The sequence below is a fragment of the Coregonus clupeaformis genome, chromosome 17 (genome assembly GCF_020615455.1).
Source record: "Coregonus clupeaformis isolate EN_2021a chromosome 17, ASM2061545v1, whole genome shotgun sequence".
NCBI lineage: Eukaryota > Metazoa > Chordata > Actinopteri > Salmoniformes > Salmonidae > Coregonus > Coregonus clupeaformis.
Window position 1 is genome coordinate 60,141,255 of NC_059208.1, and position 18,739 is coordinate 60,159,993.

At 49.4% G+C, this 18,739-nt stretch overlaps 1 protein-coding gene across 1 annotated transcript in view; it reads left to right on the forward strand.

Moving 5' to 3' along the window:
• The window catches only part of LOC121585685 (stromal membrane-associated protein 2-like), a 55,737-nt gene that overhangs the window by 22,836 nt on the left and 14,162 nt on the right, over positions 1 to 18,739 (forward strand). The window contains exon 2 of the mRNA XM_041902012.2: positions 16,291 to 16,424. Coding sequence (XP_041757946.2) covers positions 16,291 to 16,424 — 134 coding nt within the window. The remainder of the gene's footprint in view (positions 1 to 16,290; positions 16,425 to 18,739) is intronic.

Below are 18,739 nucleotides of genomic sequence, written 5' to 3' on the forward strand. Positions count from 1 at the left end.
AAAATGCTATGTCTGGAGCAAACCCAACACCTCTCATCACCCCGAGAACACCATCCCCACAGTGAAGCATGGTGGTGGCAGCATCATGCTGTGGGGATGTTTTTCATCGGCAGGGACTGGGAAACTGGTCAGAATTGAAGAAATGATGGTGCTAAATACAAGGAAATTCTGGAGGGAAACCTGTTTCAGTCTTCCAGAGATTTGAGACTGGGACGGAGGTTCACCTTCCAGCAGGACAATGACCCTAAGCATACTGCTAAAGCAACAATTGAGTGGTTTAAGGGGAAACATTTAAATGTCTTGGAATGGCCTAGTCAAAGCCCAGACCTCAATCCAATTCAGAATCTGTGGTATGACTTAAAGATTGCTGTACACCAGCGGAACCCATCCAACTTGAAGGAGCTGAAGCAGTTTTGCCTTGAAGAATGGGCAAAAATCCCAGTGACTAGATGTGCCAAGCTTATAGAGACATACCCCAAGAGACTTGAGCTGTAATTGCTGCAAAAGGTGGCTCTACAAAGTATTGACTTTGGGGGGGGGGGATGAATAGTTATGCACGCTCAAGTTCTGTTTTTTTGTCTTATTTCTTGTTTGTTTCACCAAAAAATATATATTTTGCTGATGATGACACGTCTGTATTCATTCCCACTATGCTTGGTTTCTTGGAATCCTCATAACATTCTCATGATAATGACATGACAAATGTCATAAACAACAATGACAGCTTGTATCAGCTTATGGAAACTGTCTGTACACAGTCATGATCTTTTCAATCCATCTCTACCTCCACCCCATCCTGTCTGTCATCTCTATTCATGCCTGGCAGAGAGGGGCTTTCCCTGGGCTGACCCGTTATCACGCTCCCTAACATGCCTGGAGAACTAGACCTCACGCCAACAACACACTGTAATACTGTAATGCTGCACAAGTAGGTTAGAGAGCGAGAGAGACAGAGGGAGAGACAGAGAGAGAGATTATCAGAGGACAGAGGGAGGGATTTACAGAGGACAGAGAGAGAGGGAAGCAGGGAGAAAGAGAGAGGGAGAGAGGGAAGCAGGGAGAAGGGCAGGATAGTGGAAAAGAAAGATGGAAAGAGAGAAGGAGAAATTGGAAGGATTAGAACTGTGTGAGAGAGATACCAGTGTGTACTCTATCTAGTGGAGCTATCCCTCAAGCCACACCACTGACAGTGTAAACACACACACACACACACACACACACACACACACTACATACACACACAGAGGCGCTCTGTCCAAGTGTTTACAGTTAAATAGGCTTTGCTGAGTAATTCCTCTATAATTAGCCTGCATGCCTTGTGGATTGGGTGCTTCTAATGCTAGACCAACTCAGTGTCCTTGTGGATAGGGTGCTTCTAATGCTGGACCAACTCAGTGGCCTTGTGGTTAAAGTGCTTCTAATGCTGGACCAACTCAGTGGCCTTGTGGATTGGGTGCTTCTAATGCTGGACCAACTCAGTGTCCTTGTGGATAGGGTGCTTCTAATGCTGGACCAACTCAGTGTCCTTGTGGATAGGGCGCTTCTAATGCTAGACCAACTCAGTGTCCTTGTGGATAGGGTGCTTCCTATGCTAGACCAACTCAGTGTCCTTGTGGATAGGGTGCTTCTAATGCTGGACCAACTCAGTGGCCTTCTGGTTAGAGTGCTTCTAATGCTAGACCAACTCAGTGGCCTTGTGGATAGGGTGCTTCTAATGCTGGACCAACTCAGTGTCCTTGTGGATAGGGTGCTTCTAATGCTGGACCAACTCAGTGGCCTTCTGGTTAGAGTGCTTCTAATGCTGGACCAACTCAGTGTCCTTGTGGATAGGGTGCTTCTAATGCTAGACCAACTCAGTGGCCTTCTGGTTAGAGTGCTTCTAATGCTAGACCCACTGATATTGCCAACAACTTTAATACTTTTTTTATTGGCAAGATTAGAAAACTTAGGCATGACATGCCAACAACAAATGTTGACACTACACATCCATGTATATCTGACCAAATTATGAAAGACAAACATTGTAATGTTGAATTCCGTAAAGTAAGTGTGGAAGAGGTGAAACAATTATTATTGTCGATCAACAATGACAAGCCACCGGGATCTGAAAACTTGGATGGAAAATTACTGAGGATAATAGTGGATGATATTGGCACTCCTATTTGCCATATCTTCAATTTAAGCCTACTAGAAAGTGTGTGCCCTCAGGCCTGGAGGGAAGCTAAAGTTATTCCCCTACCTAAGAATAGTAAAGCCCCCTTAACTGGCTCAAATAGCCGACCAATCAGCCTGTTACCAACCCTTAGGAAACTTTGTGTTTGACCAGATAAAATGCTATTTTACAGTAAACAAATTGACAACAGAGTTTCAGCACGCTTATAGGGAATGACATTCAACAAGCACAGTACTGACACAAATGACTGATGATTAGCTGAGGGAAATTTATGATAAAAAGATTGTGGGGGCTGTTTTGTTAGACTTCAGTACGGCTTTTGACATTATCGATCATAGTGTAACGATCCCGGCAGTCTGAGTCGGGTCCTGTCTGTGGACTAGTTTTTCTGTTCGTGATCTCCAGTTTCCCGAGGGTTCTGGAACGCTCCGGGGAGCTCTCTTGATTTCCGCACCTGCATCCCATCAGCAATCTGCACACCTGGTCCTGATCATCACCCTTCTTAGGCTCTGGCCTAACATCCATTCCCTGCCGGATCGTTAGCCATGAACAGTAGGTTTATCAGAGTATCAGTCGTAGAGCTTCTAGCGTTAGTTTTGTTGTTTTGCACCTTGTTGATTTGTTGTTTACTTACCTCGTTTTGTTCCATCTGCAGTCACTCGTCCGGAACCTTCATCCAACCTCTGCCTGGTGGTCGCGGCTGCCGAGCCATGATTGGATCAACCACTGCACCCCCAACAACTAATCAACGCCGCCCGCTCTGTTCTCTGGATTATTCAGCATCACTCTTGAACTTGTAAATAAACACTCACCTTCGTTTCAACTTACCTTGTCCTGGTCTGCTTCTGGGTTCTGGCTTTGTAACTCGTGACAGAACGATCCGGCCAGTAATGAACCCAGCGGACCTGGACTCTGTTCGCCATGCCATTACCCATCAGGAGAAGATGTTGGGCCATCATAGCACGGAGCTACAGGAGATCGCGTTGGCAGTTCGGAACCTTTCTACCGGTCTGACGGAGGTCCAGAACCAGCGCGAGTTTCCGGTGGAGGATCCACTACCGGTTTCACCCATCTCGCCTGCCGCGTCTGGAGCGGTGTCCTTCCGTGAGCCCAAGGTTCCGACGCCGGATAAATATGAGGGGGAGCTGGGAAGATGCCGTTCTTTCCTTATGCAGTGTGGGTTAGTGTTCGATCTACAGCCCCTACTCTTATGCCACAGACAAGGCTAGGATAGCCTTTGTGATTGAGTTGCTGCGTGGTCGAGCGCTGGAGTGGGCTTCAGCCGTTTGGGAACGACAAGACCCCTGCATGGCTTCATACCCGGGGTTCACGGCCGAGCTGAGGAAGCTTTTCGACCATTCCGTCCGAGGGAGGGACGCAGCTAGGCGCCTGTTTTCACTTCACCAAGGAACTCGCAGCGTGGCCGACTTCGTGATCGAGTTCAAGACATTGGCTGTGGAGAGTGGGTGGAATGAGGAGTCTCTGCAAGCGGCCTTTTACCAGGGTCTGTCGGAGCAGCTCAAGGATGAGTTGATCTCCTATCCGGAGCCTAGTGACCTGGACAGCTTGGTAGCCTTGTCTATTCGGGTGGATAATCGAGTCCGAGAGCCGAAGGAGGGAGAAGCAATGGGGTCCGTCCAATCGATCAGCTTCTCAGGTTCCAGTCGGGTCGGGGATTGGACCAGAATACGTCGATCATCGTCCACCACACAGGATTAGTGGAGAGGTCCTGTCTCGATTCGGAACCAATGCAAGTAGGGCGGCACGGGTTAACCAAGGAGGAACGCCAACTCAGACGTAGGACTAACTGTTGCCTCTACTGTGGTGGTTCGGGACATTACCTCGCCACCTGTTCCCGGCGGTCGTCAAACTGCGCGGCTCGCTAAAGTTGGGAGGACTTTTAGCGAGCCAGTTTCGACCTCTCAATACCTCTGTCAGACCCCGTTTTCCCGGCTACCCTTGTGAACAGGAATCAGAGCTTAGCGATTAACGCTTTTATCGATTCAGGTGCGATGGAAGCTTTCTTGATGCCGAGTTGGTGGAACAGCTGGGGCTTTCCAAGGAGCAATTGCCGGAAGCCATTGAAGCGACCACTCTGAACGGCAGTAGGCTGGCACGTATCCACGATGAGGACTGAACCGGTTAAGATGCTGTTGTCGGGGAATCATTCGGAGATGATTTCATTCTTCATTCTGCCGTCTTCCCATGTTCCTCTGGTCCTTGGTTACCCCTGGCTGAAGGAACACAATCCCACGTTCGATTGGGTGACGGGCAAGGTAACGAGTTGGAGCCTTGATTGTCATGCTAACTGTCTCAAGACTGCCTGTCCCCATTCGGTTCCCAGTCAGGTGATTGAGGCTAAACCCCCAGATTTGTCCCTGGTTCCCAAGACATATCACGATTTGGGGGAAGTGTTCAGTAAGCAGAGGGCTCTGTCACTCCCTCCCCACCGACCATATGATTGTGCCATCAACCTGTTCCCTGGAGCTGTCTACCCCAAGGGAAGGTTATACAGTATCTCCCGCCCTGAACGTGAGGCTTTGGAGACCTACATCAAGGAGTCCCTAGCTGCTGGTCTCGTTCGTCCCTCGTCATCACCCCTGGGGGCAGGATTCTTCTTTGTGGGTAAGAAGGATGGCTCTCTTCGACCGTGTATTGATTATCGGGGGTTGAATGACATCACGGTCAAGAACAAGTATCCCCTGCCCTTGATGAGTTCTGCCTTCGACTCCTTACAGGGTGCTACGGTGTTCACCAAGCTAGATCTACGCAATGCGTATCACATGGTCCGGATCAGAGAGGGAGACGAGTGGTTGACGGGGTTCAATACACCGATGGGTCACTTCGAGTATCAGGTGATGCCGTTTGGACTGACCAATGCTCCAGCGGTATTCCAGAGTATGGTGAACGACGTCCTGAGAGATATGATCGGTCTCTTTGTGTTTGTTTATCTGGATGACATTCTGATCTTCTCGAAGGAACCTTCCGACCACGTCCAGCATGTCCGGCAGGTTCTGCAGCGATTGTTGGAGAATCGCCTGTTCGTGAAGGCCGAGAAGTGCGAGTTTCACGCCCACCACGACATCCTTTCTCGGGTACATCATCTCCAGGGGAGAGATTAGGATGGACCAGGAGAAGGTTAGAGCGGTTCTGGAATGGGCCCAGCCCGGTACGAGATTGCAGCTCCAGAGATTTTTGGGGTTTGCGAATTTCTACCGCAGATTCATCCGGGATTACAGCCGTGTGGCCGCTCCGTTAACTGCCTTGACGTCCAGTATCAGGAGCTTCAAGTGGAATCCGGAGGCGGATCGAAGCGTTTCTGGATTTGAAGAGGCGATTCACCAACGCACCGATTCTCTCTCAACCGGACCACGGCCCGTCAGTTACGTCGTTGAAGTGGGCCGCGTCTGATGTGGGAGTTGGCGCCATCCTGTCGCAGCGATGCTCCACGGACAGTAAACTCCATCCCTGCGCCTACTACTCTCGTCGCCTTTCGCCTGCGGAGAGGAATTACGATGTGGGTAACCGGGGCTTCTCGCGGTGAAACTTGCCTTGGAGGAGTGGCGCCACTGGTTGGAGGGGCGGAGCAACCGTTTATTGTCTGGACTGACCACAAGAATCTTGCTTACGTGCAATCGGCTAGACGTCTCAACTCCCGTCAGGCCAGGTGGTCGTTGTTTTTCGGACGATTCAATTTTTTCCCTGGCGTTCCGACCTGGATCTAAGAACGGCAAGGCGGACGCCTTGTCTCGGATGTTCTCCAAGACGGAGGAGAGTGGGTCCAAGACCGGGACAATTCTCCCCCGGAACTGCGTCGTGGGAGCTGTTAGGTGGAAGATTGAGGAGGAGGTGATGGCGGCCCTTCGGACGCAGCCCGGTCCCGTAACGGTCCACCCGGTCGGTTGTTTGTGCCTGAGTCGGTTCGTCCTGCGGTCCTCAAATGGTCCCACGCCAGCAAGATGGCTTGTCACCCTGGCGTGGCTCGGACGATGGCGCTTCTTCGCAGAGCGTTTTTGGTGGCCTGCCATGGCCGAGATACTCGGGGTTATGTTGCTGCCTGTCCAGTGTGTGCACAGAATAAGAGTACCAATCGGCCCAGCTCTGGACTACTTCACCCCCCTTCCTATTCCCCGGCGACCATGGTCGCATCTGGCCCTGGACTTTGTCACTGGGTTGCCCGCTTCTGAGGGGAACACGGTCGTTCTGACTATCGTGGACAGATTCAGCAAGTTCGCCCACTTTGTGCCAATTGCCAAGCTTCCCTCTGCCTCGGAGGCGTCCGAGATCCTGGTTAGGGAGGTTTTCAGGGTCCACGGTTTGCCCAGTGATATCGTTTCCGACCGTGGCCCTCAGTTTACCTCTGCTGTCTGGAAGTCCTTCTGTTTGGCCATTGGAGCTACAGTCAGTCTCACATCTGGTTTTCACCCCCAATCTAATGGTCAGGCGGAGAGAGCCAACCAGAAGATGGAATCCACGCTACGCTGCCTGGCCTCTTCCAACCCCACCTCCTGGGCCTCTCAGTTGCCTTGGGTGGAGTATGCCCACAATACTCTCCCTACATCTGCCACTGGGATGTCTCCCTTCCAGTGCCTGTATGGCTACCAACCTCCCTTGTTCCCTTCTCAGGAGAAGGAGCTCTCAGTGCCTTCTGTTCAGGCCCATTTCCGTCGTTGCCACCGGACCTGGCATCGGGCCAGAAAGGCACTCCTTAGAGTTTCGGACCGGTATCAGCTCCAGGCGATCGTCGCGGATCCCGCTCCCACCTATACCATCGGAGATAGGGGTCTGGTTGGCCACACGCGGATCTTCCTTTACGGACTGAGTCTAGGAAGTTGTTACCGAAGTTCATTGGTCCGTTTGTGGTGGAGAAGGTGATCAATCCGGTGGCAGTTCGACTCAAACTCCCGAGGGACGCTCAGAGTCCATCCACCTTTCATGTCTCCTGCCTCAAGCCTGTTTTCCTCGGTCCTCTGTTGCCTCCTCCGCCTCCTCCTCCTCCTCCTCGGATGATCGGAGGTGGTCCTGCCTACACGGTGCGACGCATCATGGATTCCAGGCCGGCGGGGCCGGGGTTTCCAGTATCTCGTGGACTGGGAGGGGTATGGTCCTGAAGAGAGGAGTTGGATTCGCGGCGACAGATCCTAGATGCTGACCTCATCCGTGACTTCACCGCCTCCATCCTGGCGCTCCGGGGAGTCCGCCCGGTGGCGTTAATGGAGGGGGTACTGTAACGATCCCGGCAGTCTGAGTCGGGTCCTGTCTGTGGACTAGTTTTTCTGTTCGTGATCTCCAGTTTCCCGAGGGTTCTGGAGCGCTCGGGGAGCTCTCTTGATTTCCGCACCTGCATCCCATCAGCAATCTGCACACCTGGTCCTGATCATCACCCTTCTTAGGCTCTGGCCTAACATCCATTCCCTGCCGGATCGTTAGCCATGAACAGTAGGTTTATCAGAGTATCAGTCGTAGAGCTTCTAGCGTTAGTTTTGTTGTTTTGCACCTTGTTGATTTGTTGTTTACTTACCTCCGTTTTGTTCCATCTGCAGTCACTCGTCCGGAACCTTCATCCAACCTCTGCCTGGTGGTCGGCGGCTGCCGAGCCATGATTGGATCAACCACTGCACCCCCAACAACTAATCAACGCCGCCCGCTCTGTTCTCTGGATTATTCAGCATCACTCTTGAACTTGTAAATAAACACTCACCTTCGTTTCAACTTACCTTGTCCTGGTCTGCTTCTGGGTTCTGGCTTTGTAACTCGTGACACATAGTCTGTTGCTGGAAAAACGTATGTGGTATGGCTTTACACCCCCTGCTATATTGTGGATAAAGAGTTACATTTAAGTCATTTAGCAGACGCTCTTATCCAGAGAGTGAGTGCATACATAATTGTTTTATTTTTCATACTGGCCCACCGTGGGAAACACTGGCGTTGCAAACGCCATGCTCTACCAACTGAGCTACATCCCTGCCAGCCATTCCCTCCCCTACCCTGGACCAATTGTGCGCTGCCCCATGGGTCTCCCGGTTGCGGACGGCTACGACAGAGCCTGGATTTGAACCAGGATCTTTAGTGGCACAGCTAGCACTGCGATGCAGAGCCTTAGACCACTGCACCACTCGGGAGTCAGATGAGTGGAGGCTGTTATAGCAGCAAAGGGGGTGTAAATAGTCACTAAGGTGCAGATAGGCTTTAGGGTGTAAATAGTCACTAAGGTGAAGATAGGCTTTAGGGTGTAAAAGGTCACTAAGGTGCAGATAGGCTTTAGGGTGTAAATAGTCACTAAGGTGCAGATAGGCTTTAGGGTGTAAATAGTCACTAATGTGCAGATAGGCTTTAGGGTGTAAATAGTCACTAAGGTGCAGATAGGCTTTAGGGTGTAAATAGTCACTAAGGTGCAGGTCTGTGCAGGGAGACAGCTAGGGTTAGCTGTTCAGCAGTCTGATGGCCTGGTGGGAGAAGCTGTCTCAGAGCCTGTTGGTCCGAGACCCGATGCTCCGACACTGCTTACCAGATGGTAACAGATTAACTGTCTGTATGTCTGTCTGTGACATGATGTACACACTTTCATGCATGGATACTGTAGGCCTATATTTCACATTTGCATACAGTATACAGCTTTGAAGCATGGAATATTAACATCAGCAACATACTGTCCATCATACAGGATGACTAAGTAACCCCGCGTGGCATCTCTCCTGTGTGTAGCAGTCACAAGCAGAAACCAAACCAATCAAATAAAAGTGTTGTCTCTGTGCCTACAGAGAGGAAGGTTTTGCATGCTGTGTGTTCTGAACAAAGAACATTCCTTTTGTATTTGCATAGAATGGCTTCAAAAACGGTCTTCTGTCTTCTGTGTCCTTAGTTGTCTCCTCAGACAGAGAGAGAGGGAGGGAGAGAGAAAGAGAAAGGAGGAGGGAGTAAAGGAAGGAAGGAAGGAAGGAAGGAAGGAAGGAAGGAAGGAAGGAAGAAAGGAAGGAAGGAAGGAGGGGGAGGAGGAGGGAGGGAGGCAGAAGGAGGGATCAAGAATGAGGGAGGGAGGAACTTCCTTTGGTATTTGTATAGAATGGCTTCAAAAACCGTCTTCTGTCACCTTAGTTGTTGTTGCTGTCTGGATGTAGTTCTCTCCTCAGGCAGAGATAGAGGTGGGAGGGAGAGAGAGAGAAACAGAGCTTTGGCAATGTTAACACACGTTTCCCATGCCAATAAAGCCCTTAAATTGAATTGAATTGAAATTGAATTGAACTGAATTGAAATAGAGAGAGAGATAAAGATAAAGAGAGATAAAGAGAGAGAGAGAGATAGAGTGATATAGAGAGAGCGAGAGAGGGATATATAGAGAGAGTGAGAGAGATAAAGGGAGAGAGGGAAGAGAGGGACAGAGAGAGAGAGCCTGAATGCAATGCTACCATCTACTGGCCATATGTTCACTTTACATCAAGAGTTTTTGAGCACATCATCAAATGAAAGCTAGAGGGAAAGAGAGAGTGAGGAGGGAGGAAGAAACAGCGCGAGAGAGTGGTATGGAGAGAGCCAAGTAAAGAGGGAGAGATGGAGTGTTCAAGAGCCCTTCAGTTAACCAGAAAGGATTGAGAGAGAGGGGGGAGGGGGGAGAGACAAGGGGCAAGACAGGGGGGAGAGAGAGGGAAAGAGTGAGAGGAGAGAGATGAGAGAGAGGGGAGAGAGGGAGATGGAAAGAGAGGAGAGAGAGAGGTGGGAGAGAGAGAGGGGGAGTGAGAGGAGAGAGAGAGGGGTGGGAGAGAGAAAGGGGGAGAGAGAGGGAAATAGTGAGAGGAGAGAGAGAGGTGGGAGAGAGATACAAGGGGAGAGAGAGGGGGGGAGAGAGGGAGAGGGAAAGAGTGAGAGGAGAGATAGACGAGGGGGGAGAGAGAGGGAGAGGGAAAGAGAGGGGAGAGAGAGAGGTGAGAGAGATGGGAGTGAGACAAGGGGGGGAGAAAGGGAGAGGGAAGACAGTGAGAGGAGAGAGGGGGGAGAGAGGGAAATATTGATAGGAGGGAGAGCGAGGAGAGAGAGAGAGGGGCGAGAGAGAGAGAAGCTTCAGTATTCCCTTTGAAGCTCAGTGTTCTCTGAAGAGGACTGTTGCATTAATTGAATCAGAAAAATAGTGGGAGAGAGATGTTGAATCTTCCTCCCCTGAGCTCCCTGCTCAGCCTCTATCCAGAGACTGCAGCTACAACCATACACACACGCACACAGATAGATAGGCTTTAGGGTGTGAATAGTCAAATAGGCTTTAGGGTGTGAATAGTCAGATAGGCTTTAGGGTGTGAATAGTCAGATAGGCTTTAGGGTGTGAATAGTCAGATAGGCTTTAGGGTGTGAATAGTCAGATAGGCTTTAGGGTGAGAATAGTCAGATAGGCTTTAGGGTGTGAATAGTCAGATAGGCTTTAGGGTGTGAATAGTCAGATAGGCTTTAGGGTGTGAATAGTCAGATAGGCTTTAGGGTGTGAATAGTCAGATAGGCTTTAGGGTGAGAATAGTCAGATAGGCTTTAGGGTGTAAATAGTCAGATAGGCTTTAGGGTGTAAATAGTCAGATAGTCTTTATGGTGTAAATAGTTAGATAGATAGGCTTTAGGGTGTATATAGTCACTAAGGTGCAGATAGCCTTTAGGGTGTAAATAGTCACTAAGGTGCATATAGGCTTTAGGATGTAAATAGTCACTAAGGTGCAGATAGGCTTTAGTGTGTAAATAGGCTTTAGGGTGTAAATAGTCACCAAGGTGCAGATATGCTTTAGTGTGTAAATAGTCACTAAGGGCAGATAGGCTTTAGTGTGTAAATAGTCACTAAGGGGCAGATAGGCTTTAGGGTGTAAATAGTCACTAAGGTGCAGATAGGCTTTAGTGTGTGAATAGTCACTAAGGTGCAGATAGGCTTTAGGGTGTAAATAGTCTCTAAGGTGCAGATAGGCTTTAGGGTGTAAATAATTAAAGGTGCAGATAGGCTTTAGGGTGTGTATAGTCACTAAGGTGAAGATAGGCTTTAGGGTGTAAATAGGTTTTAGGGTGTAAATAGTCACCAAGGTGCAGATAGGCTTTAGGGTGTAAATAGTCTATAAGGTGCAGATAGGCTTTAGGGTGTAAATAGTCACTAAGGTGTAGATAGGCTTTAGGGTGTAAATAGTCACCAAGGTGCAGATAGGCTTTAGTGTGTAAATAGTCTCTAAGGTGCAGATAGGCTTTAGGGTGTAATTAGTTACTAAGGTGCAGATAGGCTTTAGGGTGTAAATAGTCACCAAGGTGCAGATAGGCTTTAGTGTGTAAATAGTCTCTAAGGTGCAGATAGGCTTTAGGGTGTAATTAGTTACTAAGGTGCAGATAGGCTTTAGGGTGTGTATAGTCACTAAGGTGAAGATAGGCTTTAGTGTGTAAATAGTCACTAAGGTGCAGATAGGCTTTAGGGTGTAAATAGTCACTAAGGTGAAGATAGGCTTTAGGGTGTGTATAGTCACTAAGGTGAAGATAGGCTTTAGTGTGTAAATAGTCACTAAGGTGTAGATAGGCTTTAGGGTGTAAATAGTCACTAAGGTGCAGATAGGCTTTAGGGTGTAAATAGTCACTAAGGTGAAGATAGGCTTTAGGGTGTAAATAGTCACTAAGGTGTAGATAGGCTCTAGTGTGTAAATAGTCACTAAGGTGTAGATAGGCTTTAGGGTGTAAATAGTCACAAAGGTATAGATAGGCTTTAGGGTGTAAATAGTCACTAAGGTGTAGATAGGCTTTAGGGTGTAAATAGTCACTAAGGTGCAGATAGGCTTTAGGGTGTAAATAGTCACTAAGGTGAAGATAGGCTTTAGGGTGTGTATAGTCACTAAGGTGAAGATAGGCTTTAGTGTGTAAATAGTCACTAAGGTGTAGATAGGCTTTAGGGTGTAAATAGTCACTAAGGTGCAGATAGGCTTTAGGGTGTAAATAGTCACTAAGGTGAAGATAGGCTTTAGGGTGTAAATAGTCACTAAGGTGTAGATAGGCTCTAGTGTGTAAATAGTCACTAAGGTGTAGATAGGCTTTAGGGTGTAAATAGTCACAAAGGTATAGATAGGCTTTAGGGTGTAAATAGTCACTAAGGGGCAGATAGGCTTTAGGGTGTAAATAGTCACTAAGGTGCAGATAGTATTTAGTGTGTAAATAGTCACTAAGGTGCAGATAGGCTTTAGTATGTAAATAGTCACTAAGGTGTAGATAGGCTTTAGGGTGTACATAGTCACTAAGGTGCAGATAGGCTTTAGGGTGTGAATAGTCACTAAGGTGCAGATAGGCTTTAGGGTGTAAATAGTTACTAAGGTGCAGATAGGCTTTAGGGTGTAAATATTCACTAAGGTGCAGATAGGCTTTAGGGTGTAAATAGTTACTAAGGTGCAGATAGGCTTTAGGGTGTATATAGTCACTAAGGTGCAGATAGGCTTTAGGGTGTAAATAGTCTCTAAGGTGCAGATAGACTTTAGGGTGTGAATAGTCACTAAGGTGCAGATAGGCTTTAGGGTGTAAATAATTAAAGGTGAAGATAGGCTTTAGGGTGTAAATAGTCACTAAGGTGCAGATAGGCTTTAGTGTGTAAATAGGCTTTAGGGTGTAAATAGTCACCAAGGTGCAGATAGGCTTTAGGGTGTAAATAGTCTCTAAGGTGCAGATAGGCTTTAGGGTGTAAATAGTCACTAAGGTGTAGAAAGGCTTTAGGGTGTAAATAGTCACTAAGGTACAGATAGGCTTTAGTGTGTAAATAGTCTCTAAGGTGCAGATAGGCTTTAGGGTGTAAATAGTCACTAAGGTGCAGATAGGCTTTAGGGTGTAAATAGTCACTAAGGTGAAGATAGGCTTTAGGGTGTAAATAGTCACTAAGGTGTAGATAGGCTCTAGTGTGTAAATAGTCACTAAGGTGTAGATAGGCTTTAGGGTGTAAATAGTCACTAAGGTGCAGATAGGCTTTAGGGTGTAAATAGTCACTAAGGTGTAGATAGGCTTTAGGGTGTAAATAGTCACTAAGGTGCAGATAGGCTTTAGTGTGTAAATAGTCACTAAGGTGCAGATAGGCTTTAGTATGTAAATAGTCACTAAGGTGTAGATAGGCTTTAGGGTGTAAATAGTCACTATAGGTGCAGATATGCTTTAGGGTGTGTATAGTCACTAAGGTGCAGAAAGGCTTTAGGGTGTAAATAGTCACTAAGGTGCAGATAGGCTTTAGGGTGTGAATAGTCACTAAGGTGTAGATAGGCTTTAGGGTGTGAATAGTCACTAAGGTGCAGATAGGCTTTAGGGTGTAAATAGTCACTAAGGTGCAGATAGGCTTTAGGGTGTAAATAGTCACTAAGGTGCAGATAGGCTTTAGTGTGTAAATAGTCACTAAGGTGTAGATAGGCTTTAGGGTGTAATGTCACGAACGTTGAGAGACAGGTCAGACCAAGGTGCAGCGTGTGATGTGAACATGTTTATCATTATAAAACACAAAACCAAAACCACAAACCAACGTAACGTGAAGTCCAAGGCTACACACAATACAAGGCTAACACAGGAACAAGATCCCACAAACATAGTAGTCAAACAGGCTACTTAAGTATGAGCCCCAATCAGAGACAACGAGCGACAGCTGCCTCTGATTGGGAATCACACCCGGCCAAACATAGAAATACGAAACATAGATCCTAAACATAGAAAACATTACATAGATTTCTACATCCTGACTAAACAAACAAGAGTTCCATACGTCAGGACATGACAGTATCCCCCCGCCACCCCCAAAGGTGCGGACTCCGACTGCACAAACCTGACATAACAGGGTAGGGTCCGGGTGGGAATTCCGCCTCGGAGGCGGATCCAGCTCCGGGCGTGACGACCTCTCCCTCTCTGCCTCCCCATTGCGCCCCTGGTCTGGTCTGGACCTCGGCGCGATGCTTCCCCTCTCCTTCCTCCCACAATGCACCAAGCCCTGTCTGGACCCTGGTGTGGGAGACCCCGAACCTGGAGAGGGGCTGACGTCTGGACCTGGATCGGCAATCCTCCCGCGATGCACCAAGCCCTGTCACGACCCTGGTGTGGGAGGCCCCGACCCTGGAGAGGGTCTGACTTCTGGGTCTGAAGTGGAGCCGCTGACTGGAGCTGAACTGGACCCCAGTGGAGCTCTGGCTCCGGAGTGGAGCAGCTGACCGGTGCTGAACCAGGCACCGGTGGAACGGGCATGGGCCGTGCCGGACTGGGAACACGCACCACTGGTTTGGTGTGAGGAGCAGGAACGGGCCGTACTGGACTGGGAACACGCACCACTGGTTTGGTGCGAGGAGCAGGAACGGGCCGTACTGGACTGGGAACACGCACCACTGGCTTGGTGCGTGGAGTAGGAACGGGCCGGGCCGGACTGAGAACACGCACTACTGGCCTGGTGCGGGGAGTAGGTACGGGGCGTACCGGGCTGGCGACACACACCACTGGTTTGGTGCGAGGAGCAGGTACGGGCCGTACCGGACTGGATACACGCATCACTGGTTTGGTGCGGGAAGCAGGCACGGGCCGTACCGGACTGGGAACACGCACCACTGGCTTGGTGCGAGGAGCAGGCACGAGGCGTACCGGACTGGGAACCGGCGCTGGAGGTCTACGACTGTACCAGTCCTTTACTCTCCGCGCCCAGTCCTCCTCCAGTGAGGACTCCTCCCTGAGCCCCCACGAGTGCAGTGGTCGGGGCTCTTCTCTATCGATCCCCGACTACCCTTTTAGCCCCCCCCAAAAAAATTATTGGGGCTGTCTCTCGGGCTTCCTCCTCGACCGACGCCTTCTGTGGTCCACTCCTGCCTGGGCCTCCTCCTTCGCCCAGGGTTATTTTCCTGCCAAAATCTCCTCCCATGTCCAAAAACTCTTCCCCACCTGTGTCCAGGTTGTCTGCTGCTCCTGGGCACGCTGCTTTGTCCGTTTTTGGTGGGATCTTCTGTCACGAACGTTGAGAGACAGGTCAGACCAAGGTGCAGCGTGCGATGTGAACATGTTTATTATTATTATAAACACAAAACAACAAACCAACATAACGTGAAGTCCAAGGCTACACAAAATACAAGCCCAACACAGGAACAAGATCCCACAAACATAGTAGTCAAACAGGCTACTTAAGTATGATCCCCAATCAGAGACAACGAGCGACAGCTGCCTCTGATTGGGAATCACACCCGGCCAAACATAGAAATACGAATCTAGATCCTAAACATAGAAAACATCACATAGATTTCCACACCCTGACTAAACAAACAAGCGTTCGATACGTCAGGGCGTGACATGTAAATAGTCACTAAGGTGCAGATAGGCTTTAGGGTGTAAATAGTCTCTAAGGTGAAGATAGGCTTTAGGGTGTAAATAGTCACTAAGGTGCAGATAGGCTTTAGTGTGTAAATAGTCTCTAAGGTGCAGATAGGCTTTAGTATGTAAATAGTCACTAAGGTGCAGATAGGCTTTAGGGTGTAAATAGTCACTAAGGTGCAGATAGCCTTTAGTGTGTAAATAGTCACTAAGGTGCAGATAGGCTTTAGTATGTAAATAGTCACTAAGGTGTAGATAGGCTTTAGGGTGTAAATAGTCACTAAGGTGCAGATAGGCTTTAGTGTGTAAATAGTTACTACGGTGCAGATAGGCTTTAGGGTGTAAATAGTCACTAAGGTGCAGATAGGCTTTAGGGAATAAATAGTCACTAAGGTGCAGATAGGCTTTAGGGTGTAAATAGTCACTAAGGTGCAGATAGGCTTTAGTGTGTAAATAGTTACTATGGTGCAGATAGGCTTTAGGGTGTAAATAGTCACTAAGGTGTAGATAGGCTTTAGGGTGTAAATAGTCACTAAGGTGCAGATCTGTGCAGGGAGACAGCTAGGGTTAGCTGTTCAGCAGTTTGATGGCCTCTCTCTATCTCTCTCTCTCTCTCTCTCTCTCTCTCTCTCTCTCTCTCTCTCTCTCTCTCTCTCTCTCTCTCTCTCACACACACACACATATGATCCCAATGTATTTCTCCCCTTCTCTCCCCCTCCTCTCAGTCTCCTCTCAGGGTTTTGACCAAGGCCCATAGGGTTCAGTCAGTCAGAGATATCAAGCTAATCAGCTTCTCTTTCTCCTCTCCCCCCCCCCAGGTCCCAGATGGGCGTCATGGAACCTGGGTATATTTATCTGTATCCGCTGTGCTGGGATCCACAGGAACCTGGGCGTCCACATCTCCAGGGTCAAGTCTGTCAACCTGGACCAATGGACACAGGAACAGATAGAGGTCAGATGTCAAACTGGTCATGTGATCATCTGCTAGAGTGCGGTGCAGTGAATTTCACAAAAGATGTGTGTGTCTATGGCTCAATCTCACTGAGGGAGTTCCTTTACGCTGGCCGGGTTGAACCGAGCGATGGCCTGTCACGTCATCTGTGAAACTGGGGAGGGAGGAGCACCTGTTTCAAATCGCTGCTCACTCCTCGGTCATGTTGTCAAGAAGGCAGCATGGTGCATCATCCAGAAACATAAAACATCTCTTTCCATAAAATATATGTTTTTAATTTTCAAACTCAGTTTTCATTGGAAAGGCAGATAAATTAATCAAACCCCCTCAATTTGTCTTTATCTAACCTTCTTCTCCATTTTGAGAGGAGAGGAGAGGAGAGGAGAGGAGAGGAGAGGAGAGGAGAGGAGAGAGAGGAGAGGAAAGGAAAGGAGGAGAGGAGAGGAGAGGAGAGGAGAGAGAGAGAGGAGAGGAGAGGAGAGAGAGGAGAGGAGAGGAGAGGAGAGGAGAGGTGAGGTTTTGAGGAGAGAGGAGAGGAGAGGAGAGGTTTTGAGAGAGAGAGGAGAGAGAGAGGAGAGGAGAGGAGAGGAGAGGAGAGGAGAGGAGAGGAGAGGATTTGAGGAGAGGAGAGGAGGGGAGAGGAGAGAGGAGAGGAGGGGAGAGGAGGGGAGAGGAGAGGAGAGGAGAGAGGTTGTGAGGAGAGAGGAGCGGAGAGGAGAAGAGAGGAGAGGTTGTGAGGAGAGGATGTGAGGAGAGGTGAAGATGTGAGGAGAGGAGAGAGGAGAGGATAGGAGAGGAGAAGGGAGGCGAAGGGAGAGGAGAGGAGAGGAGAGGAGAGGAGAGGAGAGGAGAGGAGAGGAGAGGAGAGGGAGAAGGGAGAGGAGAAGATGTAAGAGGAGAGGAGAGAGGAAAGAGGAGATGAGAGAGGAGGGGAAAAGAGAGGAGATGAGAGGGGAGAGAAGAGGAGAGGAGATGAGAGGGGAGAGAAGAGAAAAGGGGAGAGGAGAGGAGAGAGTAGAGGAGAGAGGAGAGGTTTTGATGAGAGGATGTGAGGGGAGAGGAGAGGAGATGGGAGAGGAGAGAGGATGTGAGGAGATGAGAGAGGAGAGAGGAGAGGGAGGGAGAGGAGAGGTTGTGAGGAGAGAGGAGAGAGAGGGAGAGGTTGTGAGAGAGGATGTGGGGAGAGGGAGGGAGAGAGAGAGGAGAGGAGAGGAGGAGGAGGGAGAGGAGAGGGAGAGGAGAGGAGAGGAGAGGAGAGGAGAGGAGAGAGGAGAGGAGAGGAGAGGAGAGGAGAGGAGGGAGAGGAGAGGAGAGGAGAGGGGTTTACTGAAACATAAGGAAGCTATCCGATTTTCCTACATAGAATCCTACTCATTACTACACATGCTTAACTACGTCACTTTTGTTTTGAGCCGACTTCGCCGTTGGCCAGAGCGGGGCACCTGGCTCACGCCCGGGAGGCAGCACAATTCCGAATGCAATCAACTTTCAGCCGGTGCAAAACACGCCTACACGCCTACACGCCTACACGGTGCCGCGGTGAGGTTAAGAGAACAAATAAATTAATCAAACCCCCTCAATTTGTCTTTATCTAACCTTCTTCTCCATTTTGAGAGGAGAGGAGAGGAGAGGAGAGGAGAGGAGAGGAGAGGGAGAGGAGAGAGAGAGGAGAGGAGAGGAGGAGAGGAGAGAGGAGAGGAGAGGAGAGGGAGAGGAGAGGAGAGGATTTGAGGAGAGGAGAGGAGAGGGGAGGGAGGGAGAGGAGAGAGGAGAGGAGAGGAGGGAGGAGGGAGAGAGAGGAGAGGAGAGGAGAGAGGTTGTGAGGAGAGAGGAGCGGAGAGGAGAAGAGAGGAGAAGAGAGGAGAGGTTGTGAGGAGAGGATGTGAGGAGAGGTGAAGATGTGAGGAGAGGAGAGAGGAGAGGATAGGAGAGGAGAAGGGAGGCGAAGGGAGAGGAGAGGAGAGGAGAGGAGAGGAGAGGAGAGGAGAGGAGAGGAGAGGAGAGGAGAGGAGAGGAGAGGAGAGGAGAGGAGAGGAGAGGAGAGGAGAGGAGAGGAGAGGAGAAGGGAGAGGAGAAGATGTAAGAGGAGAGGAGAGAGGAAAGAGGAGATGAGAGGAAAAGAGAGGAGAGGAGAGGAGAGGAAAAGAGAGGAGATGAGAGGGGAGAGAAGAGGAGAGGAGAGGAGATGAGAGGGGAGAGAAGAGAAGAGGGGAGAGGAGAGGAGAGAGTAGAGGAGAGAGGAGAGGTTTTGATGAGAGGATGTGAGGGGAGAGGAGAGGAGATGGGAGAGGAGAGGATGTGAGGGGAGAGGAGAA